A 22027-nucleotide genomic window follows, 5' to 3' on the forward strand; every position below is an offset into this window, starting at 1 on the left:
TTTAGTCTGTCTCCGTTTTTTCTGTTTCTTTTCTTTTCTTTTCCACATGTAATCACAGACAGACTTGATGGTGAGATCAGATCTTCATGTAATAATAATAATAATAATAATAAGTTTAATTTATATAGCGCCTTTGCCAAGCTCAAGGACGCTTCACAATAACAGTAAAGAACAAACACTCAGTTCATACATCATAAATGGACAGTAGACATTTGCCCAGTCCAAGACATGAGCGATTGCAGTTGCATATCGCTTTCCAATCAAACACTGTAAACCATAACACTCAAAATAATTAATTGGTTTGAGTAGGACAAACTTAAATTAAACTAATTAGTTCAGTCAAATTAACTTTTATGAGTGATCTTTTTTGTGTGCAAGATTAATGTTAAAGGGTTAGTTCACCCAAAAATGAAAATTCTGTCAGTAATTACTCTCTCTCATGTTGTTCAACCCCGTAAGACTTTCGTTCATCTTCGGAACACAAATTAAGATATTTTTGATTAAATCTGAGAGCTGTCTCACTCCTCCATAGGCTTCTCTGTAATTGAAACTTGCCGGCCCAGAAAAGTTAGTAAAGACAATGTTTAAAATAGTCCAAGTGACTACAGTGGCTCAACCTTAAGTTTATCAAGCGACGAGAATACTTTTTGTGCACAAAAAATAAAAAAATAAAAATAACGACTTTATTCAACTATTCATTTTCTTCTGTGCTTCTCTGAGTGATTTCCTGTAGTCTAACAGCGCAGCGCTTCTGGGTTGTACGTCAGAACGTAGGCTCACTATTGGCCGACGCTGGTCATGTGTGTGATGCGTGTGATGCTGCCCAATACGCTCAATGCACGAACGCTGCTGACGTATTTCCGGTAGAATCTCAGCCAGTGTCTTTACTTCCGCATAGCGCGTTTTATAGCGAAGTCACGTGAACTAATGGCAAAACTTTCATAAAATTTATTTTCTCAGAAACGGAGACAACAATTTTAGAAACCGATTCGCTAGTCGGATTTCGCATGATATGAGAGAATACTCACCCTCAAAGTTGTCGATGTAGCTCGAAATTTATAATTTATAACCCTTCTCTTCCTTACTCTTAGGTGTGACAGCTAACTGCCTCACAATATTGTTAACATCATTCACGTTAACTGCTGGAAGTTCTTGTAAACAGCAAGTGTAATTTACCATTATCTCCACCGAATGCAAAAACGGCTTCCGACACAGCACCGGATGTAACTGGGCGGGCTGAGACAAAACGCAGAAGCGATCGTGCATAGAGCATAGACAGTATATAAACTGGACACAGCGACCCCATTGGATTCAACGGAGACAAGTGAAGTCAATTAGAAGCTCTCACTTCCTGATGGTCGAGCGTACTGCGCAGACTCAAACTGAGCTTGACGACGTAGATGTGACGTGAGCAACCCGTCTGTCTTCTAGTAGCTGTGTCAAGAGAAACCTGAATCATTCCCTTCCGAAACTTGCAGAGACGGAGAGTGTGAGTAGGAGCTGTCCATGAGCTAGGAGCAGGAGAGACTTTTGCTAAGTATTCTGATTAATTACTTTGTCATTTTGCCTCCACGTCCCCCCGATTGCCCGCGAGCTTCTCCTCCTGTCCATACGGTAATCTCTCTACTGTGCGACAGAGAGTCGCGTGGTTATGACGCAATCGTTAGCCTATTTTTACAAAAACTGCTTCTACGGGGCCAAAACGTAAGATACAAGGTAATGGAGCCTTTTATACATTTTTGTGTTTCTTTAGAAATAAATAATGGACAAATGGAGTGTTTAAACGCCTCAGATGTAAAGTTATTCACTGTCAAAGTGACGCCAAAATGAATGGGAGTCAATGGGATGCTAACAGCAGGTGATGGTCTGCTAATCAATGGCGGCCCGCAGGGAAGCTTCAGTTTCCGGCTGATGGATTACCCCTTTCGTCATGAGCGAGGATGCACGGGTGTATCCAATGCGGAAAAGTTTTATTGACTAAACGTGACGCACGTATAAATTCTCCTCCCCCTTCACATCGGTCACAATGATTTTAATTTATACTTTACCTTTGCAGTTTATATACACCACACATCTCACATATTTCAACAAGGTATCTTGCTTTATTATTATTTATTATAAATTTCTTAAATAACCAAACTAATACAACATAAGGACAGATCCTCTGAGCGCAACTGATGCCGCTGTGAAGTGACGCTCGAGTGATCAAGTATTCCAATGTTTAAAAAAAGCTTTCAATCGATTCCTTCGTCCTCATTTTCTTTCCTTGCAGCCTTCCCTCGCATCCTACAGGGGGAGGAGCTGAGATGAGAGGAAAGGAAACAAGGATGCACAAATACGAACTGAGAAGCACCCACGGGCTCAGTGCCGCCCTCCTCCATCACACAGAGTGAAGGATTTTTTTTTGCACAGTTTATTTGCACAGTGTGCAACGTTTTCAAATTTTCCCATTTCCAAGACTCCCATTTCCCATTTCTAATGTTCCCATTTCCAATATTGTCATTTCCAACGTTGTCATTTCCCATTTATAATGTTCCCATTTCCAATGTTCCCATTTCCAATTTCTAAATGTTCCCATTTCCATTTATTGTTCCCATTTTATTGGAAACAAAGAAATGTGCCAACTTCATTTAGAGAAACCCTGCAAAAATCTTAAAACTATGGATGCTTGTTTCCACCAGGGAATAAAAAATAAAAAAAAGTAATTATGCAATTCTGAGTTTATTACTAACACAATTCTGAAAAAAAGTAATCATAATTATGACATGAAAAAATCGAAATTAAGATATACTAAAACATATTACATTACATTAAACAGACAACAGTCATTGTGAAATCTCAACAATTTTTTTATTTTTAAATTGATAAAATGCAATTATGTAAAAAGTTAAATGCATGATACATTATACAGACATCAAAACCATACTTTGCTGATACATTACATAAGCAGTAATTACTTTATATTATGATTAAATTTATAACGTAAAGTAATATATATAGCCTATATATTTTGATATTATACAACAATATCATATATTAATTTAAAAAATAGCCTAGGCAAGGCAAGGCAAGGCGAGTTTATTCATATAGTACAGTTCATATGGTAATTCAAAATGCTTTACACAGAAAGGAATTAAAATAATCACAAAATAAAAGCAAGGAAAATTAAAACAGTTATAAAAGGAATTAAAAGAGTAAAAAGATTAAACATAAACTTCTCATCTGGCAAAACACTGGTGTATCATATTTTTCACAGCTGCTTGTTTTACTGTGAGATTTTCCCATGTTGATTGTACTGCGTCTGTGCTCTTTTGGCACGCCTAAGAAATATTTGACGTCTCCAATAGATCAGATTTTTCCCTAAAATCGGACAGGAAGAGCTCTAGGAACTCAAACATATTAATAACTAGAAAAACACATATTGTAAAGTAAGTAAATTGGTTTTAAAACCAATGCAAACTGGTTTTTAGGCATTGTTTGAAGTTTGGATGCATTATCTGACATCTCTGGATTCTGTGGATCTTCTACTAGATCTCTGGGTTCTGAGATTGTTTCAAATCCTGATGTTTTAGATGTGCTGTATTCCTCACATTTCTGAAGCCAGCTTGTCACCATTGCATTTCTACTTGGAATCATTTCACCTGTATGTGTCATGAATATGAAAAGAAAGTGGCAGAGAATGAATTTTGGCATGTTGTTAAACTAAAACAAAATGAAGAAAATATTTTCCTTTAAGCAGTGTAAATCTATAATAACTCGCCATTTGATGCTTCAGGATTCAGAACGTTCAACATCCCATCCAATATAATTGCTTCCCATCTTCTTACTTCTCTCCTTATCTTCTCCTTGAGTTTATCATTATCCAACACTAGAAGAGGAAGATGACACAGAAAAGTGCTCAAATGCAACATTAAGACAACATTTATAGAAGTCCTTTGCTGTTTGCAGCCATAAAATGTCTATGGAAATTAAACAGAATTGCCAATTTACTGTCTGGAGGCGGTTCTATGCTCCAGTCGTCTGCTATACATCCACTGAAATCCATCCCTAATTCTTCTAGCTTCATTTTGATCACTTTACGCTTGTTTTTCATCTCCTGGTACATCAGTTTCAGTAACTGGTCACTGTTCAGACTTATTTCCTCGTCGTCTGGTGTGTCAGACACATGAACACTTTCTTCCGCAGCACGTTGAGTTTTGAGACTGAACAGACTGTTTTCTGCCACCATCTCATCGATCTTCTGGAGCAGCTCTGTGACTTGAGCTCGATTATTCTTGTCTGTGTTGTCAAACACATGATATCTGTTCCTGCATTTCTCAATCAGCCACTGAAGTGCTTCACCTTCACTCTCGATGTGCTGCTTGATCGATATGTCTGGAAACCTGTCGCCCCACGTGAACAGAACTATAGTGTGTCTCCAGACGTCTTCTCCAAGAATGGCCATGCGCTCTGCAATGATTCTTTTCTGTTCATTCTTGAATGAAGTATCAATAGGAATCGCCAAGATCAAGGCGTGAGGGAATTGCATGTGTTGTGATTGGCTCATGCTCTCCAGGGTTGTAGCCTGAGAAAACTTCGGGTTGAATTTAGGGGGGAAAAACTTCCACCAGCTTGGGGTGTCCAACACAGTTATTTTTCTGCCATTTACATCACCTGTATAATTTGTGCCCGTTTGTGATTTTTCAATCTGAGATATTTCGTTATTGAAGATGGTGTTTGCGGTTGCACTCTTCCCAGACAGAATCCAACCCAGCAGCACGATTCTCAGTTTACAGAGCGGAGCCACAGCTTCTTCTCCAAAAAACAAACAAACAAAAAATAGAATTAGAATTTTAGAATTGTATTAGATGTTTAAAGGCCCTTTTCACAAGACGTAAAAAATGTATTTGATGTCCCCAGAGTGTGTATGTGAAGTTTTAGCTCAAAATACCCCACAGATATTTTTATATAGCATGTTAATATTGTCACTTTTTGAGGGTGAGCAAAAACGTACTGTTTTTGTGTCTGTCCCTTTAAATGCAAATGAGCTGCTGCTCCCGGCACAAGGGGCGGAGCTTCAACAACTTGTGTCCTTTTACCTCACACACACATGCACTGAAAATTTCACAAACTTTTAGCCTTTTATGTTCAAACCGGAGTCAGACAATGATGGAGAGACTCAAGAAGAAGTGACAACATGTTGGATGCAACAAGACATTTCTGAATGGTTAGTTGATGAATTTATGTCGCTTATGTGTAGTTATATCTTCTAGTCATTGATTAGCATATTCTGTCTTGATAATCTATAAATCGTGTTCAGGGGGCGGGGTTTTTGTAAATTCTAGGGTTGGTGATGTCACTAACCCGGGAGGAATGTGGTGTAGTCTCTACCAGCCGTTTGTTGTAGTCCTTAAAAAGCGATTTCTTTAAAAGCAAATATCTCCCTTTGCTTTGAACTTTGAGCGTTGTAACTTTGCAGATGTTGTTTATGCTCAAACAGCAACATTACACACTAACTAATGTTAGAAAAGTGAAATCATAATCAACCACCCCTTTAAGTTTTATTTTAATACTTTAAAGAAAGTTTTAATTTTATTAGATGTTTAATTTTTTTAAGAAAAAAGCTTTAATTTTATTAGATGTTTAAGAAAAATGTTGGTATTCATTTTGAATATATGATGAGCACTTTGTGATGCTTCAACTCAAACATTTAAATTTTTTATTTATTAATTAAAAGTAAACCTTTTAAGTTAAAAATTATGCAAAGAAATATATTTTGTAAAAAAAAAAGGAAAAAAACACAATTCACTGTATATTTGTATACAAAACGTCCTGGTTGCGTTTGCAACCCACCATTCCCTGAAGGAGGGAACAGAGGACGTAGTCGACTGAATGGGATCACGCTAGGGAGCCTATCTTCTTCGAGCATGCTTGAACAAGCCAATGCGCACAATGGCGACGTGAATTTGCATCACACGCGGATGCATACACCATCTGTTTTTCGTTGAGGAGCAGAGCGTAACTCGGAGCCAGCAATGGTCCAACTATAGTGGCAAAGGGACTACGTCCTCCGTTCCCTCCTTCAGGGAACGGTGGGTTGCATACGCAACCAGGACATTCCCCCTCAGTCGAGAACGTCAGACGTAGCCCTGTCCTATCATCGAGACAGACCGCTCGACTGGGGGAATAGCCTCGAAACCCTTCACCGCTCCTCCGTCAAGAGTAGTGAGGGGGAAGAACTCTCCAGGTCGCTTCCGGCAGTAAAAGGTGCCATCCACGATCTAGTAAGCTCTCCATGCACTTTGGGATAGAAGGGCACTGGGGCGGCGGGCTGAGAACCAGCACGGCCCACCCCGAGATACCAATCATCCAACCGAGATTGAGCGGGACACGGTGGAGGGTTCCACTTGAGCCCGACAGCCTCGGCGGCCCGTTTCAGTATAACTGACAACTGAGGATCTGGCTCGGGCAACGTTACACTCCCCAAAGGGGATAACGCAGCCGAGTCATCATCTCCAAAGGTCAGCTCATCCTCCAATGCTGCGATCGGCATCCTGTCCTCTGAGGGAGCCGCGAGTGAGACATCTAGTCGGTCCATTACAGAGAGACTAGTACTCTCAGCAGGGGGCTCCACCGGCATCGGTGTGATGGAGGAGTGAGGAGCCCACAGGGATTGGTTACCAGGCGGAAACTCCATCACTGATCTCCGATCGCCCATCCCACACGGCACCCTAGGGTGGGGCGTGGTAATGGGGACTGCACCTTCGCGGACGAAGGCGAGTCTCGATCTCAACACCGAGACTGTCATATTCCCGCAATGGGAACATGAACTGTCCACAACGTGACGCAGCAATCGTGACCGTCAGAAGGGGAACGACCACATCCAGAAACGCACAAGCGGAATGACATCTTGAAAAAGACATCTTGTTGCTCTTTCAGGAAGTGAGAAACCTCTCACCAGTGCCGGAGCATGATCGCTGCAACACTGACAGGGATGGTGCAGCCTGTACCAGTGAAGCAATCACTCTTCTCGCCCTCAACCGGCCGTCAGACAAACAAACAAAAACAGAAATGTGATGCTGTTAGAACAGCAGTTGAGTGCTCAAAGAGCTCGCGACCACCGCTGCTCGCGCTGTAGAAACACCAGCCAGGGAGAGACTTCCTGAAGAAGCACCGACACACTCGCTCATTGTAGAAAACAACACTCAAAGCGAAAGACAGATGGTGTATGCATCCGCTTCCGTATTTATACCCGTCTCGCGGGGCGGAGCGCGTGATGCAAATTCACGTCGCCATTGCGCGCGTTGGCTCGTTGAAGCATGCTCGAAGAAGATAGGCTCCCTAGCGTGATCCCATTCAGTCGACGTCGACTACGTCTGACGTTCTCGACTGAGGGGGAACTAATTTGAATCACATTAGCAGAAGCTTTTATTTCAAAATATTTATGTTAAACATATTTAGGGCTTTTCACACTTGAAATAATTAACCCCGGGTCATTTCAAGACTCCAGTAAACAGAATCCTGGATTATCTTGCTTCATGTTTGCTCATAATTTAATATCAAGTATATTTGTATAGCGCTTTTCACAATACAGATTGTATTGTATTGATACAGAAATTTACCCAGGGTTAACAATTAATCCCGGGTATTCTGTTTCACGCTACATTCCTAAACCCTGGGTAAACATCCTTATTTGCATATTTGCATATTTGCACACAAACTGACTACCAACCGCATCTTTCAGACGCCATTTTTTTAGCTCAGCTGTCCCAGAATGGAAAGCACAGGATTCTGGGACATGAAAGGCAGCGATGGGAAATGTCTATTCTGCCTTCAAAAACTGTTCAGATGAAGGAATCTCAGGAGACGTGAAGTGAAGCTGGCACTGGATTGGGACGTGATGCTTTCCGACCTTGGACTGCATCCTCCGAAAGCAGCATTTTTAAGTTTTTTGGACGCAGCTTATGAATGGGAGAAAAAGTGTATTCACGCCATGTTTTTTATTATATGACCGAGCACGAGCAGGGCAAAATTCTCCGAATGTGGTCCAAAAAAGAGGGTTTAGAATGACGATAACACAGGGTTAAGCAGTGTTAAAAGCCCTTAAGATAGCCAAACTTTTGACTTGTGTACATATATGTGGTTTATACTTACCCATTTTTTTCAGCCGATCTCTTTTATCCTGCAACGTTTTTTGTCTGGCTTTTGCTCTTTCTTCATTTTCATTTCTCTTTCTCTTCATCTCTAGAAGCATGTCATCATGTGTTTCAAAATGCATGCCATTGTTTTCTGCCACAACATCGTTAATCTTGATAAGCAGTTCATGAACTCCAGCACTTCTGTTTTTGAAATCAAAGATGTGATATTTGTCTCTACATCTCTGTATGATCTTCTGCAGATCTTGATTCTTCATGCACTGATCACTGTATTTGTCCTTCAGTGAATCGGCTCGTGTGAAGAGCACTATAGTGTGTCTCCAGATTCTCTCACCAAACAGACTAAAGTGCTTCTCAATGCTGAGTCTGTTTTCTTCAATGAAAGGCAAACTGAGATTAATGACCAGCAGAAACACATGAGGTCCCGGTGGACACTTGAAGACACTGCAAACCAGTTCCTGTTTGACGACTTCTGGGGAATCTTGCAAACCAAAGTTCTCCCACCAGCATGGAGTGTTAATCAGAGTTATCTTCCTTCCATCCGCTTCTCCGTCATTCCTCACAGACTTCACAAAGTGTTTGTCAGACGCAACTTCACCACCTAAAACGCTGTTTATCACTGAGGCTTTGTCAGATTTCTGCCATCCCAGAACAACGGCTCTTACTTCTGTCAGAAAAAAAAAACATGACATAATTTTTTTTACATTTTATTGTGTTTATTTTAATAAAGCAAAGTCTCGAAAAAGAGTATCAAAATGATGATTCACACTCAAAATTCAAAAAGTTAATTTTTAGTAGTAAAATAAACAACTTAACTTTTTGATTTTGAGTTTTGATTCTTGTTGTAAATTAATAGTAGCCTACACACAAAAATATGTTAGAAAACATCAATCTATCCGAATTAAATCGGATTTTTGGAAATGCATCTAAACAGTAAAATCAAATTTCCAGTTGTTTTTCTTTCTTATTTTAACTGTCAGTCGTGTCTAAACATGTCTGATTTCAGTTTAAGCTCATGTGGTTTTATTAAAACATGCCAAACAAAGTTTTCATTAAAAAAATAAATAAAAAAAACTGTTAAACTAGAAAATAAATGCTCCGGAGGCATGTAGTTAATTCTATACGTGACACATTTAGGTAAGTTTACAGATAAAGAACTAAACAGTTTTGTTTGGAGTACAGAATGTATTTATATGGGAAAAGCAAATGACAGTTTGACATCTTAAACTTCTTACCTTCTTCCATCTGCTCTGCCTCCTTTTTTTATCCAAACAAAAATCTGCATAAAACTAGCATTGAACAATCAGTGGAAATCAAGTAAAAAACTAGAGCAAAAATTCAAACTACGAACTAGAAAAATCTAATAAAATGTACAAGAACATGCGCGTGACATTCAGGTGCTCAGAATAGAGGCAAAAGAGTAAGTGCGCCATAAACCGGTCAGGTCTGACCAGTCATGTGGTGATAAAAGAGGGATGGTTATGGTTATGGTTATTGTAATGGAAAATTTTTATTTTCATTGATTTACAGTATTGATTTTCATTTATTTGCAGTAAGACATTGAAATGCTGAACTGTCTATGGTCTGCAGGGAACTTTATCTGACTGATGTGTGTTTTTACGCTGAGTGGAGTAATTGAGACATCAGGGCAGACAGCTTGACAGGGAACCCCTGACCCCTAAGGTCAGAGGTGGTCCAATTTAAGACTTGTGAGCTTGTAGGCATGAGCTTGTAGGCATAAGCTCAGCACAAACTGAGATAACTAGCTCAGGAACCTTCCCATCTTTGGATAAGGAAGCCTGTAAGCAGAAACCTTGAGAAATTATATAAAAGCTACTCTGCCCCTCCCTCCTGGTCGCTCCCGGTTTCACAGACTGTACTTTGTAACTTCTGTGTGGACAACTGCGCCTTCTTGCAAGAATAAATACCTTTTAAAAGACAATTTGACTCAGAATGTCTCTTACGCAGTGAAGATTGTTTAATGAGAATTTTTTGCCACAACATTATGGTTATGGTTATGGTTATGGTTGAGTGGAAGAAAACGTACTCGGTTACCTAATGTAACCTCGGTTCTCTCTAGAAGAGGGAATGAGTATTGCGTAAGTAGCTTACGCTGCGGGAAAGTTATCTTTCTTCGAGATCTGAAGCCAAAAAATTATCCTTTAATTTTGTATTCATTGTCAACGCAGTGCGGCAGCAGGCAGACCATGGCAAGCTGTATAAGCGTGCTCATTGGTTGCCCGGCGGCAACTGCTTAAGCCTACCAGTGAGCCCTGTGTGACGTCACACCCTATCAGGGCGCTTCGCGCCCTCCACACCCTTCTAACCGTCAAGGTGGGTGTGGCCAGTGTGTATAAAAGCAGGGATCGTAGGCTAAAATTCTGATTTTCACAGTCTGAAGCGCAAAAGCTCGTGGCGCGACACGGCCGGTTACGCAATACTCGTTCCCTCTTCTAGAGAGAACCGAGGTTACATTAGGTAACCAAGTACGTTCTCTTACGAGAGGTTCTCTCGTATTGCGTAAGTAGCTTACGCTGCGGGAACCCATTGTCAACGCCGTGTGCGCCGAGCATCCAGTGCATGAGTCCCAGGGAGACCGGGGAAAACAGCATACTGAACAGGTGGCCGGTCAAGAAACGGGCCAATCCATGTACAAAGCACTTCACTTCATATGTAAATAGAGCGGCACAGCCGGTCCATATATATCAATGTGAACGATGCGGCCAGTAGCACGGGCCCGCATAGTACATAAGCACATAAAGGGGAAAAATAGAGCGGACACACCGGTCTATATGTGGAGATAATAGCCTCAGCGCAACCGAGTGTAGGACAGGTGGCCAGCAGCGCGGGCCAGCACTGGTACACAGGCGCGTGGTGAGGAACAGAGCGGCATAGCCGGTCTGTGTACAAAAACACTCTTCCCTAGTGCCATACCAGAAATATTTGCCAGTACGTGAAGGTGGTCTGCGCATGAGCGACTGGGCAGAACATACATGCCACTTATACTGACAACAGTTTAGCCTGCAAGGCGGGAACTTCCAGGTTATAAAACCTCACGAATGTTGATGGGGAGGCCCAGCCCACCGCCATACAAATATCGTGGATAGAAATTCCGCTGGACCAGGCCCACGAGGAGGCCATGCCTCTAGTAGAGTGGGCTCTGATACCCAAAGGGCACTGCAGGTGTTTGGAGGCGTAAGCTGCTGCGATCGCGTCCACTATCCACCTGGACAGGCTCTGTTTCGAGGCGGCGAGACCTTTGGTGCGCCCACCGAAAGAAACAAAGAGCTGCTCGGACCGCCTGAAAGCGGCGGAGCGCATAATGTAAACTCTCAGCGCCCTAACGGGGCATAGGAGGTTATTACTGTCCCCGCTATCGGATGCTGGCAGAGCCGAAAGGGAGATGATTTGCGCCCTAAAGGGGGTACCGATCGCTTTAGGGATACAACCGTGCCTCGGTCTGAGAATGACTTTAGAGTCATTAGGTCCGAACTCGAGACATGCAGGGCTAACGGATAGCGCGTGCAGATCCCCCACGCGTTTTACTGAAGACAGAGCTATCAGAAAAACGGTTTTGAGCGAAAGGTATTTCAAATCCACAGATTCAAGTGGTTCAAAGGGAAAAGTCTTCAGGGCCTCCAGGACCAAGGACAGATCCCAAATAGGAACCGAGGGGGGCCGCGGGGGATTCATCCGTCTAGCTCCTCTGAGGAAACGGATAATAAGCTCATTCCTTTCTATTGCACGGATGCGCGTCGTCTCAGCGAACGCGGGGCTATGAGAAGCACTGGGTGGTGCGTTTCCCTGATTCTCGCAATGACCTGTGGTAACAGGGAGATCGGGGGAAAAGCGTACAGCGGGAGGCTGGGCCAGGTCCGGGCCAGCGCGTCCTCGCTCCTCGAAAAAAATATCTGGACTGTCTGGGGGTGCAGGGACCATTCTCCCGGGGGAATGATGTCCCTGGACAGTCTGTCTGGGCCGACATTCAGGTGGCCCGGCACGTGCGCGGCTCTCAGCGAGCGCAACGAGCGATAAGCCCATACGAGAAGGCGTTCTGTCAGTTTGCACAGGTTCCTGGATCTGACACTGCCCTGTCGGTTCACATAGGACACCACGGACATGTTGTCCGAGCGGACTAGCACATGGTGGTCCCGTATGAGTGGGAGGAAGCGCTTGAGCGCGTTCTCGACCGCTATCATCTCCAAACAATTTAAGTGGAGTGATTTCTCCTGGTCTGACCAAAGGCCAAAGACCGGTATGCCTTCGAACAGAGCGCCCCAGCCTGAGGTGGAAGCGTCTGTCGAGATAACTTTGCGGTGCGAGACGGTCTCCATTGTCACTCCCCGCTGGTACCAGTCGGCCGCTAACCAGGGCTTCAGTGCTGAAACGCAGCTCTGAGTCACTCTGATCCGGATGCGGCCGGAAGCCCATGCTCTGTGAGGCACTCGGGCGTTCAACCAGCGTTGTAGCGGGCGCATACGCAATAGACCCAGCTGAAGCACTGCTGCAGCTGAAGCCATACAACCCAGCATCCTCTGAAATGTCTTGAGAGGTGCGGTGCTGCCCGGCTGGAAAGACACGGCCAGGCGTCGAATACAGCGCGTGCGCTGTATCGACAGGCGGGTCGTCATTGCCACAGAGTCCAGATCCAAACCCAGGAAAGAGGTTGACTGACTGGGCACTAAGGCGCTCTTGGTCCAGTTGACCGTGAGCCCCAGGCTTTCCAGATGGCTGAGAAGCACTGTTCGGTGGGCGATAAGCTCTGCCTCTGACTGTGCTAGAATTAGTCAATCGTCCAGATAGTTCAAAATCCGCATTCCCTGAGCTCTCAGGGGAGCGAGAGCCGTGTCCATGCACTTCGTGAAAGTACGGGGTGCCAAAGACAGGCCGAACGGCAGGACGGTGAATTGATATACCTGACCGTCGAAGGCAAATCTCAAGAATGGCCTGTGACAGGGTATTATCTGGATCTGAAAGTACGCGTCTTTAGATAGAGAGAGATAAACCAGTCCCTCGGGAGAATCTGCGCGAGGATCTGCCTGGTTGTGAGCATTTTGAACGGTCTTCTCATAAGAGCCTTGTTCAAATGTCTCAGATCCAAAATCGGTCTGAAAGCTCCATCCTTCTTGGGAACGAGGAAATAATGGCTGTAAAAGCCCGTCTCGCTCATAGAAGGGGGTACCGGTTCTATAGCCCCTTTGCACAGGAGTGTCGCCATTTCTGCTCGAAGTAGATGTGCTACTTCCCCATTCACTCTCGTCTCGGTTCGCGTATGAAAGCGCGGGGGGCGGCGAGCGAACTGCAGAGTATAGCCCTCTTTTACTGTGCTTAGCACCCATTCTGACGCGCCTGGAATAGCTTCCCACGCTTTCGCGTGTGCAGCCAGGGGCAGAATGGCCTCCGAGCTCTGATTGCCGCGCGTCGCGGGCTCGAGAGCTCGAAACGGAGGCGCGGGCGCAGCGCGGGCGCACTCTTGGTGCTTAGATACGGCGGCTTGCATGCAGCGATAGCTGGCCGTTTTACACACAGTGTCCCGGTGGCTTTGGACGGGGAACATACAGTATGAGGCGCGACGCGCGAGGGCGGTGTCGGGGCGAAATGTTTGTTAGTATGTGTGAGTGCTCGAGGGCGGGCACAGGACTTACATTTAAAACATGACCGGTCGTGAGAGGCCGTGTGACAGAGCGGGCAGTGAGTAGGTGTGGGCACGGGGAGGTGGACACGTGACCTACTTTTAACACTCGAGCGGCTTCTGCCTGCTTTATGAGAGTGGGCTCTGTGAGAGACACGGGATTTATAGTGCTTGTGTGCAGGGGTGAACATGGAAACGTGGGCACATTCACTGCATTTGAAACACATACGACGTGAGCCGTGCAACCAGACATTATGCTCATTTGAGATTTCTCTGGGTCGCTGTGAGAACGGTGGTTGCGTGCAGGCGAGCGGATAGATATACCGGCTCGTTGGCTGCGAGGTAAACATCTGCAATAGCCGTGGCAACGGGGACTGACAGAGCGTGAAGCTTTGACGGTGGTCCAACCGCAGCGGGACTTAACCGTCTTTTCTTCCCTCGTGTATAGAGGCTCAATAATAATCGAGCACCATGAGTAGGAGGGGTGCGAGAGGCGGGTTCGCTTTCTGTATGTAAGAAAAGCTGGCCGCGAGCTCGGAGAAGCGAACAGCATAAATTTTTATCTGCTGCGAGAGCCGGGATCGAACACGGGTCTCTGGCGCAAAAGCCTAAGATTCTGCCACTGAGCCACAGGGGAGTGACGGCATTTGCTTGCAGGCGTGCGTGTATTTATAACAGGCTCGTATACTGCAATATGAACAATTCCAGTCGCCTGAACTTAAGAGGGGACTGAGAAATGTGTGAGGAATGGAGGTAGGTCCGGCCAGGGCGGGACGAAAACACTCTGTTCTCCTTTCGCCGGTGAGTGACGCGCGAGGACGGAGTAGCTTTCTTGTAACGTAAAGAGAGCTCCAGGACCGTCCGCTTCTGCCATCCCTTGTGAGCGGCGCAGTAGCGCGGCTCGAACAGAAGGAGAGGAAGCTCGCTCCGAGACCGTCCACTTCTGCCATCCCTTGTGAGCGGCGCAGTAGCGCGGCTCGAACAGAGGGAGTGTATCTATCTCATTCGCCTCATCCCCTGACGCGGCGGCGGCGCGGGCGAGAGCCGGCGGTTGAGCGGCCGGGAGGGGGGACGGAGAGGGCGAGAGAGAAGCTCGAGGGAGAAGTTCCGGCGAGCTCCTCAGTCACATCAGTCTCCGGTGGTCTCTGCGAGCGGCGCTTCTTATTGCGCGGCCCGGCAGGGACAGGCGGAGCGACAGCTTGGTCGAAAACTTCAAGTCGAGCTCGCAGGGTCGACATTGAAAGTTCTTCGCACTCGGGGCAGCCGCCCGTAGAGAGTGCGGTGGCGGCGTGCTCGCGGCCCAGGCAGAGAGCGCAGATGAGGTGGCGGTCTCCGTTGCTGAGCGGGGCGCGGCACGAGCCGCAGGAAAAACGAGGCATTTTTAGAAAAACGCCTCGTGCTCTTTTAGAATGAGAGAAAGTATGTGTCGCAGTAGGCGAACACACACAGCAGTAAAAGGATATGTCGCCGGATAGCGTAGCAGGCACGGATGGCTGAAGGCGGCGAAGGCAGCGAAGGCGGCCGGCTTCTTCAGGCGCTGTCCTAGGCTTGCTGGTCGCTGGTTTCAACGGCGGCGGCTCTCAAGATCCAGCGATGCGAAGAGCTTCGCTGAAGACAAGAAAATCAGAATTTTAGCCTACGATCCCTGCTTTTATACACACTGGCCACACCCACCTTGACGGTTAGAAGGGTGTGGAGGGCGCGAAGCGCCCTGATAGGGTGTGACGTCACACAGGGCTCACTGGTAGGCTTAAGCAGTTGCCGCCGGGCAACCAATGAGCACGCTTATACAGCTTGCCATGGTCTGCCTGCTGCCGCACTGCGTTGACAATGAATACAAAATTCAAGGATAATTTTTTGGCTTCAGATCTCGAAGAAAGATAACTTTCCCGCAGCGTAAGCTACTTACGCAATACGAGAGAACCTCTCGTAAGAGAACAGAAACTCCCTGACGACTAGAACTGCATGTTCATTCCCCAAATAAATCTCAGAAATGAACATCAAACCAGCAGATGCTGTATCTATATGACAGGTATAATAATAATAATAATAATAATATTGACTCTAATAGCAATAAATGAGAGCAGGTTCACAGAACATGTACAATACTGATGGTATTGACGGAACTTTTCTTCGATTTAACTGACAGCTAAATCATTTTTAGTTCAGTCTGTTGACATTATCCTTTTATTTAAAGTTTAAAGTGAGTTAACCCTTGGATATTTTACATGTTAACATGATACTATGGGTCATTTACATTCATGCAGCAGCCAATCACAACACAGAATCACATGTGACAGGTTATGAATGCTAATCTGCATTTCGGCGCTCGACACCATCAGATCTGACGTTCTTTTCTAATGTCTTCATAACTGTATTATCCGCCTTGCTCTGATGTCATGCTGACGTATGTCAAAAATCTCTCGCGAGCGCAAGGCGCACCTGTCGGATTCTGCAGGCAAGCGCAGTTGCTCTCCACTGACTGCGCTGATCAAAAGCATGATGGGAAACGACTTGCTGACGACACAGCTTGATGCTCATTGGTTTAAACATGTAATGTTCTCTTTTAAAATGTTTGATTTTAAAACTCTAATATCATGTTTTATGTGTATATGTTATGTGTGAATATTCCCACACTATCTGACAGTGCGATCTCTTTAGGTTATGCAATTTAATTTTTATAAAAAAATTAAATAAATAAAAACGCATATCTGTAAAGAAAAAAATATTGATAAACATGTATTTGGAATGGAATTAAATAACAAGTACTTTGGGTGTCTTGTTCATTTGATTTATTTTCATATAAAAGCAACAGAACTTGAATTACATCCAGTTTATTAGCAACACTGTGCACGAGCGTGAATCCCACGATATCCATCTTTGATCTTGCAGGTGTCAGATCCACTACGAGAAGAGAGATCTGTCCGGCTTGCCTGCGCTTTTTTCACTCCTCCTCTCACTGCAGCCGCCTACTCTCGACTACATTTCAGGCGAGGCAAGGTGCATCTCAAACAAGCCTATTGATACCCGTTCAAACTGATTTTTAACGTGTATTTCACGCGTAATTTACGTGTATTTAACGCGCTAATTTGTCACGTGTAAACAACACGTATTTAGCGCGTATAAAATTCACACGTTTTTGGCCCTCATGGCTTTCCATACCGCACGGCTCAAGCTCAATCAAACGCCACGCAGCTGACACGCAACAGAAACGACACGCTCACGCCAAGCAGCTATGGCAGGCGATCGGGGACAAAAGTCTTTAAACGAAACGCGTGAATTTTGACCGCATCAACACGCACTGTTTGTTCGCGTTAACGCGTCAACACGCACCGTTTGTCCGCGTTAACGCGACAACACGCACAGCAGCCAATGAAATTGCTGTATTTGAGACCATATTTGCATATGTGACGCGATGGTACGTATAGGCTTGTTTGAGATGAGCAAAATCTGCGCAGAATCGATCACCGGTGATCAGCGCGAGATGCATGCCGGTTAGAAATGTGTCCGAGTGCGGTCCGCCTTGCTCTGATGTCATGCTGACGTATGTCAAAAATCTCTCGCGATCGCAAGGCGGATGTGTCGGATTCTGCAGTCGAGCGCAGTTGCTCTCCACTGACTGCGCTGATCAAAAGCATGATGGGAAACGACTGACGACACAGCTTGATGTTCATTGGTTTAAACAACCGTGATGTATTGTTCTCTTTTAAAATGTTTGATTTTAAAACTCTGATATCATGTTTTATGTGTATACGTTATGTGGTAATATTCCCAAACTATCTCAGTGCGATCTCTATGGGTTATGTAATTTTACCAGTACTACGACACTATGACAAAGGTTAGCGGTACTTATCTGAACTAACGTCATGACAGAGAGTCATGATCACTTCTACTAGATATAAAGAAAACGTTGATTTTTCACTCGGTGCTATTCAATGACAGTAAAAAAAAAAAAAAAAAGTGTCGTTATTGTGCACTGCTGCTCGTAGACTAGCTCCAGTGCTCATTGCTGCGTTGCTAAATGAACTCACCAGGACACTTGCACCAACTCTCCACTCATTCTCCTCGGACCATGCATTTAATTATTAAGTATTTACGACATTGTGGTGGCGTTCAAGTGCGTTTAACTCGTAAATATGAGATGACTTGAACGCTCCATAATACTAGGCTGAGGCTACCTTTCCTCCACTTCTCCCCAACATGACGTCATCACCGAATTGCGTAAAAAAAAACGTTAATACCAAAAACGTAAAAAACTGGTCTTTAAGACCATTTTTATGACATTTTAAAAATGATATACATATCTTGAGTGATTTATGTACCCATTAATCGACAGTGGTGGTTAACCTGCAACATGGGCTTTAATAGGGAGTGGGCAGGCTCTCCGTAGACGGGCTCTGCTACTACCGAATGGCATGACACTCCAAACCTGCTCAAGGGGTTTGCGCTATTTTTGAATCTGAATACGAAGCAGTCACGTGACTGTGTGTGGAAACGAAGCTTCGGACGTCACAGTTCACGTGGTTATGGCAAAACGAATCAAGCTCCGATACACTGCTTCAGTGTGTGATGTTTTGTTTTTTTGATACAAGCTTCGAAGCCTCGGTGCCGAACGTCACATCACTACTTTCAGGTGTATTATGTGTGGTGAGCTGTCTATGGGTGAGCTATGGTTTCAGCCATTCATTGAAGCTCGCCGTTCTCACCGTTTTTTATTTTTTCAAAATGTCTGAGGGTCGTAAGAGAAAAAGTGTCTACGAATTGTATGACAAGAAGATAAAGGCCTCTGAAGAAAGAAACAAGACCAGAGTGTTTTTGGGAGAATATTTCACACGCTGGCGTGCGCTAAAAGCACAGGTTGTGCTTCCCACTGATGCCTCAGTCGTGAAGCTTCTACTCGACAGGTAAAGTTTGGCATGCAATTTGGAGAAATCCATTTAAAATCACTGCTAGTAAAAGTTAAAGGGGCATTCCACCCATTTGAATATTGTTTTTTATTTAAAGTGGGTCATATATGTAGTCGAAATGTAAAATTAATTTTGAATTTGGTGCCTTCGTGACCGAGGAAAGACAAAAAATAACTTCAGGACGCATTTGTATGAAAGACAACAACTCCCACAATGCACCACATTGCACAGCTCCGCAAGCCACTCCCACTAATCCAGAAAGCGCATATCTGCATATAAGAGAAATCACTCTTCCGTCTACAAGGCTAGCTACCACCAGAGCTTGAAATTCATTTCACACAAAATGTCTAGTTAGTTGGCGAACTCATTAGTGCATTACTCCTTGTTTGTATTTCTTTCGAAAAGGTGAATTATTGCATGGTACCTGGATGTTCAGTCAGAACATATGCGGTGCGAAACTAGGATAGTTCACAACACAAACGTCCGTGTCCTCGTCTGATTCAGAGATTTCGTCCAGGAGAAATTGTCATCGTTGAAATTCTTTGCCGCAGACGGACTCTATCTCTGTGTTCGTAGCGGTTCGTAGTTGCATAGTGAGATCACCGGCGCCACCAGTCCGCCCTAACTCGAGCCAGTCCGGGCTCCTCGTCCGCGGCAGGCAGGTCTTCTGCCTCGGCTGCTCTTCGCTATAATGGTAGCCACAAACACCTGATTCAAGCATCAAGCTTGATTCAAGCTTCCGAAATCCTCTTCTTCTATATCATATTGAGCACTCTCCTCCGCTATTGTCATAACTGTACATCTGTCTCCACAGCGCCTGTTAGCTTAGCTTCAAACAAGATGGAGGATATTGCTTTCAGTTTCAGAGAGTAAAGTCCCACCCACTGATCTGTAATAGGTCTGTAGCGTGAGCGGGTCCCGCCCCCGGGAAAGATGAGGAACGAGTGTCTGTAGTCTCAACAGAAATCCCCCCCTCTTACACTTCCTCCTACAATGACGCAAAATGACGATTTTTGCGTCATTGTAGGAGGAAGTGTAAGAGGTAAATAACAGATTTCTCCCATCTTAGGGGAAAATGAGAGAGTGTTGCACGACCATTCAATAGTATGACTGGGTTTCTAACAATGCAAAGCTTAATGCAAATGGGTGGAGTGTCCCTTTAATGTAAGCTATGATTAGCGATCTTGCAACTTGTAAACAGAGCGTGCACAAGGAGAACTAGGCTCATGCATGCTCTCTCGCGTCGTGCACACGTTTAATAGGCGTTCCCTCTTGGGAGCAGGTAGAGTGTTGCGCATGTGTATTTTTTTCAAAAAGTGGAGAGGGCGGTTCTTTTCTAAAATTCGGGGAAAATCCTCAGCTATACCTTTAACTTCAGTAAAAAATTTACTTTTGCTATGGTTTAATAAATGTCTATGGATATCTTCCAAAAAAATAATAATTTTGGTGCAATTTTTTTCTCTATATAGTGTTGATATGGCAACTAGTAAATACACCAAGTTTCGTCATGCTAGCATGTGTGGAAGTATTTTAAACAAGTGTGTTACAACTAGCCCCGCGTTAGGTTGTGCCCCGCGCTCCCCTAGTCTGAGATTTGGTTTGCCTAATCCTGCACACAACAGCACTAATTGTTCAAAAGAACTCTTAAAAGAAAGGAAGTGATCTTCTGCATCTTCATAATATGTTAGTAATACTATATTTTACATAATACATTTTATATTTATTTATTTTAAATGTGAAAACAATGAGCTTCCATAATTGTCATAGTGTTTGGGAATATTCAGACACATAATATGTACACATATACCATCGTTAGAAAATGAAACATTTTAGAAGAAGTGGGAGAGCGGGGCACAACCCACATTAATTCCCCACATGTCTAGTACAATTATGTGGGTTTTGTTTCATTAATACAGAGTATATTTTTTTCTTGATTTTCCCCGAAAGATTGAAAGTGAAATGTGACAACATGGGTGGGGCACACTGTGACAGGACCGACAGATTATAATGTTATCTGATATAATAAAAAAATACAAGACAAACTAAAATATTTTTGCAATTAAATACAATTATTCATTTTTTCATATAAAATAATGGCATTTTTTTATAATTAAAAAGAAAGAATTTTTTAGTTTGACAACAAACACTGCAAAACACAGCTGTCTGAACATTGACTCACAGTCTTTATTCATATTTTTACATACATTAACAAATAACAATTAGGCTAAATATAGTTTCATTTTTATTTATTTTTAATTATTATTATTTATTTTAGGAAATAAAGACCAACTTTTAAAAAGCACTTACCATATTTTTCTTCTTCTTCTTCTCCACGGTTGGTTAAACGTCGATTTCCACACATTTCGTAGTGTCAGAAGTTCTCAGGGCTTTGAGGGTCTCGGGTGGAGCGGTGTCTCGATCAGATCCGCTGCTCCGTCCTAATATAGGCTCCAGCCACTGAGCTATAATGACATCATATACTGTATATCAGTGGCTCCAACTGAAAGTGAAAGTGCAATGGGTTTTGCCCTGGATCTCTTTGAAATCTCTATGGAGTTACTGGCACTTAGAACTTAAAAAAAAATTAACAGACGGAGGCAGTACAATAAACAAACTACATCCAATAATTGTTTATTAAAACTAAATTTTCTAGAGCATGATATCATATTTTGTTTTTTGCAGTGTTCAAAAATACATGTCTCCATCCCGTAATAGTTCACCCAAAAAAGAAAATGAAATGAAAAGCTTTCTGACCCCCATATAGACTGCAACATTATTCACACTTTCAAGGCCCAGAAAGTAAAGACATCGTTAAAATAGTCCATGTGACAGTGGTTCAACCTTGATTTTATTTTAAGTTACAGTTTTTCTCGATTGCTTGAACACTAGAACCAGGCTTTTGAACTAAAATTTCAAAACCATAACACCATTTATCAAAAATCCCTAAACTATAAACACTATTCCCTGTTTTAACACATGAGTCAGATTTGTTGAAATGTCACTGCAAAACTCTACACACAAATCCCTTCATTTCTCATTGCCTAGACCATGTTGTCCTTTAGAAAGCACTAGCATTCAATATTGTTCACTCAAGTCAGCACAGCTTCAGCTCAGTTAGACACAATTACACAAGTGGAAACACTAAGAGTCAAAATTGAACACACATCAATCAGATCCTTCAATAGATAGGCTAGATAAAAGGGCCCAAATCAGTTTATTGAGTTATGAATAATGATCCAGAAAGCACTGAAAGAAGAGAAGGAGGAGGGATAAGAAGGAGAAGGAGGAGGAGGAGGAGGAGGAGGAGGAGGAGGAGGAAGGGCAAGAAGACAAGCAGTCTCAGATGAAATTCA

At 43.7% G+C, this 22027-nt stretch overlaps 1 protein-coding gene across 1 annotated transcript; it reads right to left on the reverse strand.

Moving 5' to 3' along the window:
• Positions 1-2826: 2826 nt before the first annotated feature.
• On the reverse strand, positions 2827-21076 carry LOC311074860 (GTPase IMAP family member 8-like). The gene is made up of 5 exons (XM_084101787.1): positions 20982-21076; positions 8134-8802; positions 3991-4794; positions 3761-3868; positions 2827-3641 (listed from the first exon to the last, which is right to left on the reverse strand). Exons 1-5 carry the CDS (start codon positions 21034-21036, stop codon positions 3400-3402), a joined length of 1878 nt encoding a protein of 625 aa, XP_083957913.1. The 5' UTR covers positions 21037-21076; the 3' UTR covers positions 2827-3399.
• Between the last annotated feature and the right edge of the window lie 951 nt (positions 21077-22027).

The sequence above is a fragment of the Abramis brama genome (genome assembly GCF_963993115.1).
Source record: "Abramis brama genome assembly, chromosome: 23".
NCBI classification, from domain to species: Eukaryota; Metazoa; Chordata; class Actinopteri; order Cypriniformes; family Leuciscidae; genus Abramis; species Abramis brama.